The following is a 6,592-nucleotide window of genomic DNA, read 5'->3' as shown; positions in this document are numbered from 1 at the left end:
AAGCTTTAAAACAAGACGTAGCTACGTAATAAGTAGCTTGACATGTAGGTGAAGCCCCTGAAGTGTAACAATGTGGTTTTGAGACAGCTCTAAGCTTCAAGTTGGAATGAAGATAAAAAACAACAAAAGTAAACAAGCAAACGTGCAAACAGGCAGAAAAGGAAAAAACAAACAAAAAACAAACAAACAAACATTACGATCAAACAAGCAAATAAACAAAGAAACAATAAAGCAAAACTAACCATTATGTTTTGTTTTCATGCTGCATCGGTATGATTTCGAAGAAAAATATTGACTTCGTTCTCAGCAAAAAAAATAAAAATAAAAAAATTGTCCTGTTGCACTCCGTTGTTCACCTAACTATCTTTTTAAAGATAATTAAACTTAAAGTTTCATACTGCTGAGAGGTGAAATTGAATGAGATTTTAACTGTTTAAGTTCTAAACACAGCGCTATTTTCCTTTTTCAAGATGGATTCACAACTACTGTTTCGTAGTGTGGTTGGCCTAGTGTTTAAGCAATACACTGAGTCACAAAAAGCGGTCAGTTACGCAAAGAAGTATGAAATAATTGATGTCGTGATTCATGATCTTGATCATTGGCAGAAATACATTATTTTACGTTGCTTTTCTGTAGAGGACGGAACAAAATTTACGAAAGTCTATAACGTACGTGCAAAGGCATTGTACTTCGTATTAAACCTTGTGTTTAGTGATGGGCTCCCTTGTATTACATTTGGAGCCCTAAAATGGCACAATGAAGCGTTGGAATTCGGATCAGAATTTTATCTTGGATCTTGTTTTGTTTTTCTGGCAAATTTAAGAGCCCTTATCCTGTTTGCGACCCAGTGAAGTAAAATAAATGAAATCACTGCTAAAGGTAAGAGAGCTAAGCTACGTATACAAATATTGGTAAAGAAATTAATTTACCATCGCTAAACATGGCGGATCCCTTTTTTTAGTTTCGTTTACCGTCGAATGCGTAATTTTGGGTCGGTCGGTTGGATTAAAAAAAAAATCTTTAAATCAGGGACAATCTATCCGTGGAGAATGGAAACAACGAAACGTTTTTGTTAAATCAACATAGCGGCAATGGTGGAAGAAAAGATCGATGTCGTGGTTAAAATTAGCTGAGAATAGCGAAAAAAAAGATTAGCCACCAACGCTTCTTTGCGATCTGCCAGCATCCATGCTAAAGTATGGGTCGGCCGGACGACGGTAAACGGAGAAAAAAAAAAAGGAGACGCCCTAACTTGAAAATGATTAAAAAACCTCTCCTTTTTTCATCATTTTTAAGTGTTGAATATAATTGTAATGGTGCAGGCTTAGGGACTCAAATTTCCTTGCTCTAAATAGGATTGACCGAACGATTAAGTTATAAGCTGACTCGACATCCAGCAAAATTTCCTTGTTGTTGGCGCTTAACATGACACCTCCATCACTGTAAATTTCCACTTGATTTCCACTTTCAGGTACCAGTCATTGTTCTAAACGATGAGGGGAAACATACAATGTAAATAGTAATTTATGAAGCTTGAATGGCGTCACGCTTTGCGACGTATTGAAATCTTACTTGTCTCCGAAGCGTAGTGAAATAAAAGAATATAAATAGCTTAAAGGCTCTTTTGTTTTACTCCCCTAAACCTCAGAGCCAACTTGTAATTTCACTTTCTCGAAATTTGTTACTGCCTAAACTAACTGCCCCCCAGCCAGATTAGAAGAGAGAGAGGGTAGGGTAGGGAATCTGTTAAATATTTTTGTTCTATTTTGTATGAATGCTTGATCATAGCCAATTTCTAATTACTAAAATTTTAAGGTGGGTTCAAATGTGCAGATGTTGAGAAAACCGCCGTTTAAACTACTAGTGCCCAGTCCCCTCTGTAGCACTCGGTTGTTACTTTTGGCTGCGACTTCGCATATTTATTGTTCAAAGCGCCCAATTCATATTTAACAGGATATTCCCAAAATGCTTTTCTTTACACGCTTTTCTTTACACGTTGTGTTAGCAACAAAAATAATGGTTTTGCTTTGTATTGCAGAGTCATCGAGGGCAGAGACTATTCTAAGCGTCAGAAAACTACACCAAAAGCTTCGGCTGTCATATTTCCTTCCGCGGAGGAGGAGTTTGTTTATCTTGTTCCTTGTCTATTGCACCCTTGATGCAATGAATATTTATTCAAATTCCCACGCTTGGCCACGCGGCAACTCGCGCGTTAAGATGTAAAGGAAAACGGTTAATGTTCACTGCACGTGCATCAATGACGATATAGAGAAGATAATAAACCAAATCCTCTTCCCGCCAGCGTATAATCGCTGGAAAGTGCTGGAAACAATTAAAGTGATCTTAACTTTACACTTTCGCGTCCCAAAATGCTAATGTTTGGACCTTAAAAAAAAAACAAAAAACTTTAGCTTAACCCAAGAATAATTCCGAAATTCTATCTTTCAGGTCGGTAGTGTATTCTGTTTGGTTTTAGTGCAGGGATAAATTGAACAGCTTTACAAGAAATTTTTTTTTTAATAAATACACATTGTTTCGGACAAGACGCAGAAGTCCAGGAAATAGAAAACTTTATTTTTATATTCGAGCGTGGTCAAACTGTAACGGTACGACCATCGGTACAAAAAGCTTAACTAAACATGTTTCTCTACGATTTATATTCAAATGTATCATGTTGACATAAATCACATGACCATTTAATTAACGTCAGCGTTTTCGAAAAGCTCCACCACCTAGCTGGCGTTTTCAAATTTCTTCGCTTTGGGGTCCGTTTACAAAAATCCGTTTTGTTGGCCAACCGTTCACGGTTGGCCAAACCACAAAAGAAAGATGCGTTTTCAAATTTATTTGGTTTTTTGTGGACGGGGCCTCGGGCATTGTCCTTCTTAGTTCTTTTGCAAGCCTAGGGGCGTATAAACTCTTGGGACTAAAACAAACAAATGTAAATTCAAATCGCCATTTTCTCTCAAAAAGCAATTATTTTTTCGCTGTTTTATACGCTGATACGCGCAGCTCGTTAATAAGTCGGAGCAACCTTCACTGAATAGGCAAAGTGAAACAAGTACGTTAACAATTATTTTGTATTTTGTCGCCGTTCCTTGAAGAACTATTTAGGCAATGACATTTCGTATTTATTGTAAATCAAAGATATTTGTTCTTTCTCATCAGTTAAAAGTCATTAAAATAAGATGTGAAAAGCCTAGCAAAACTTCTTTTGCACAATACATCTCTCTGCTCCGTCGATGTTTCCCCCAAAAAAACTTACTGAAATGTTTACAATGGGCCTAAAGTTCCCGGTAGTCTTTTCAACAATTTTCCTATACACAAATACAAATCGCGGAGAATCATGAAAATCCCCTAGACAATGAACATTTCATAGAGTTTTCATCTCACACTAACTGTAAATTAAACACTCTAGAACGTTTAGAAGAAGATTAAATCGGAACAGCTGTGCCATACCAGTCGTAGGCGAATATTTCCACAACTGCCCGCGAACACTCTTGCCTACAAAACACTCTAGAAAGGTTAGAAGAAATTCAATCGGAACAGCTGTGGCAATACCAGTCGTAGGAGAGTATTTTCACAACTGGCTTCGATTTTAAGGAAGAATAAGTCAATGCTTATTATTGGTTTATAAAATTGCCAAGTTGATTTGGCAAGGGAGACGTATATTGCATACACAGAAACGATGTTATCTCACGACAACCTCTTATGATACTTTTTGGAATAAAAATAAAGCTCTGAAATGTTATGAGCCTAGAAATTCTTTTCCTGGATTTACTAACAAGACAGTATTATTGTTGAAAGAGCCTAAACTACCCAATTCCGCAATGTAAATGATACTTCTTTTTCACTTTTATATTTACATAACGTTAAAAGAAAGTTTAAGGTGTGATTGCAAAAAGGCACTTGGTGTTTTGTTCGTGGGGGTAAATATGTGTTCAACATATTTTTTCAGGTGGAAAGTGCAGCGAATAAGACCAACTGTTGAACAATATTTACCCGTGCATTCAATATATCCATATTTGTATTTCTCTTATAAATCATCGCACGGAAAGGTTAAATAGCTGCCTACCTGCAGCAAATCGTTCAACTTTGTTTTTTAGCAACAAAGCTATCATGGCCTTCAAATTTATCTTTGCTGTCGTGATTCTCGCTTTTGCAGTCGATGCCTTGGATGTGGAAAACTGTGGTAAGTATTAAGAGCTTTTTTCTTTCCTTCTTCAATGCAATATTTTTATATATTAAAGGGACTATGTCACCAGGATTTCGCATTTTTTTAGTCTAAAAGACGGAAGATATAACCTTTATTTGGGAGTAAAAATTAAACTTCGGTTTTAATTATCGACTTTTTTTGAAGGCGCGCGGAAACAACTTGAAAACGTTGGCTAACGTTTTCAAATTGCAATCCATTTCCATCATAGCCATCCGCAGCCAAACGCGCTTTTAAACAGTTTTAGTGCTCTAAAATAGCAATTGCTAATACAAATGGACCATTATTTTTGGTTTCCTACGACACAAATATAAATTTGAGCTGTTCAAAAATCTGTTAAGCATAACTGTATATAAAACTAAAGACAAAGAAGCCTTTATCCGAGTTCTGTATTTTAGTGATGTCAATGACAACAACGGCGATGCTTATCAAGAATCAAGTTGCTTGTTTTTTATCAGTTTTCAACGTGTTCGGATAGCAAAACTGTTTCTTCTTGCAGTAACCCAAAAGTTCAACTCAATTCAGCCCGAATTGTTTAAAACGGCCGATGTTTTGAACGGTTTGCTCATTACCAATGTCAAAAGCGTACTGTATTCTTTTAGTGCGACAAAGTGTTAAACTAAGAATTATACCTTAACATAGAATCTCGAGCAACAATTGCTTTATTTTGTAGAAAAGTACTCCGCCAGATATAAACAAAAAATCATTAGGGAAGCCATCATGGAGGAATTTGGTGACGATGGAAAATGAAACGCATCAGTTTTGACTTACCAGTTTTACGGATCAATTACCGATTGCCAGTTTTACTTAGCAATACCGGAAACTACGATGCCCCTCTCTACTTTCTCTCTATTTTTTCAAAACTCGTTCTTAGGCATCAAATAACAATTATTTTATTACCTGATAAAGAAAAAACGAGCGTCATCAGTCTGCGAAAAGAGTTTAAAACATGTATGACGAACTAAAAACTTGAAACAACTGGCATTGAATTTTTTCAAGATGCTACACCATCCATAACGAAGCTTTGCGATTCTAAGTTTCAAATCATTTGTCTTCTCTTATAGGTGGGTCTGTAAAGTTCAGAAGCCTAATCGCCCCCTCACGCTCTGCGACGTTCAGACGAAATCAAAGAGTTACGTTGAGGGCCAGGTTTGATGGGAGATTACCCGCAGCGAACTTCAGACTTGAGGTCTTCGTGCAGACACCAGGATCTCGCCGTTTTACGCGGTAAGTTTTACAGCTTCAGCCGAGTTCAAACTTTTTTACTTATACTTAAACAATGAAATGTTTCAGTGATAAAAATGTCTGACAAAAATATTGTCCGAAAAAGATTACCTTAATAGAAAAAATTTTTTTGCATGAAAAATTTTGAAGAAAGTATATTTGGGTAACAAACATGTTACTGCAAAATTTAAAGTCACAATTTATCGATTTTAAAACAAGTAAAGCTCATATAAAAACAACAGGATAGTCAATTAAATGCAATTAACAATTTCAATATCCTCTTGATCGTTTAACTAGCCTTTGATACCGAGCTTTACAATAACTGCATAAATTTTCGCGCGCTCATTGGCAAATTATATGTTAATAGCACGTTATTTTGCTTTTTCCGTTTAGCCTGAGCCAACGGAACTTGAATTGCAATCAGCTGAAGGGAATGCTTACCTTGCAACGATGCCCTTCGAATGGAGGTAGATTTAATGCTAAAACAAGTATCGTGATCCCAAACAGGGCGGTAAGTTGTGATAAAAATTGATTCCTTTCTATGAGACTAGAGTGGGATTCCGAAAATATCTCCGTGACGTGTAGCCTGCCAACACAGACGTATTTCCCGACAGCCGAAAATACGTCTGTGTTTGCAGGCTACTAGAGGTGTGAAATTTGAAAAAAAAAACAAAAAAAACTTCTTAACTTGGTCAGAACTTAGGTCTAGTGGAATTATTTCTAAAACATTTACTGTAAGTGCAGCCAGATTTTTTATTTTACGCGAACGGCGACTTAAACAACAATACTTAGACAACGAAATTCGAGATCGTTTTTACGCAAGTGTAACTAAGCTCAAAAAGTTTTATATTTGAAAGTGTGACACATCTTCCAAGCGATGGCCGATATGCTTAGCTCAGGCTCTCTCCTCACAGGTTCGCATCGCTCGGCGCGCTTGTGTTGTTACCGAAGAGGAAGCCTATTAGCAGGCTCATGCGTGTGCGTTAAGGGCTCTCAAATTTCGATGTTTAAGTTTAAGAGGCCCAAATTAAGGTAAATTTTATTATCAGTTTCATTCACTTTCACTTCTCGGCTCATAAATTATCACTTTTAAATTATTAGTATCATCATCATCATCATCATCATCATCATCATCATTTTTGTCATCATCATCAT

At 36.6% G+C, this 6,592-nt stretch overlaps 1 protein-coding gene across 1 annotated transcript; it reads left to right on the top strand.

The window, feature by feature from the left end:
- Positions 1-4,039: 4,039 nt before the first annotated feature.
- On the top strand, positions 4,040-5,984 carry LOC144657068 (uncharacterized). The gene is made up of 3 exons (XM_078517365.1): positions 4,040-4,192; positions 5,278-5,440; positions 5,831-5,984. Exons 1-3 carry the CDS (start codon positions 4,120-4,122, stop codon positions 5,967-5,969), a joined length of 375 nt encoding a protein of 124 aa, XP_078373491.1. The 5' UTR covers positions 4,040-4,119; the 3' UTR covers positions 5,970-5,984.
- The last annotated feature ends 608 nt before the right edge of the window (positions 5,985-6,592 follow it).

Source organism: Oculina patagonica, chromosome 1 (genome assembly GCF_052425735.1).
Source record: "Oculina patagonica isolate OP01 chromosome 1, crgOcupat, whole genome shotgun sequence".
Lineage (NCBI taxonomy): Eukaryota > Metazoa > Cnidaria > Anthozoa > Scleractinia > Oculinidae > Oculina > Oculina patagonica.
This window is presented reverse-complemented; position numbering and strand designations above follow the sequence as displayed.

Excerpts from the sequence above, each read along its gene's own strand:
- LOC144657068 (XM_078517365.1), top strand. The coding sequence starts at position 4,120 with ATGGCCTTCAAATTTATCTTTGCTGTCGTGATTCTCGCTTTTGCAGTC. Across the intron at positions 4,193-5,277 it reads CTTGGATGTGGAAAACTGTG|GTGGGTCTGTAAAGTTCAGA; the intron begins GTAAGTATTAAG and ends CTTCTCTTATAG. Across the intron at positions 5,441-5,830 it reads GGATCTCGCCGTTTTACGCG|CCTGAGCCAACGGAACTTGA; the intron begins GTAAGTTTTACA and ends TTTTCCGTTTAG.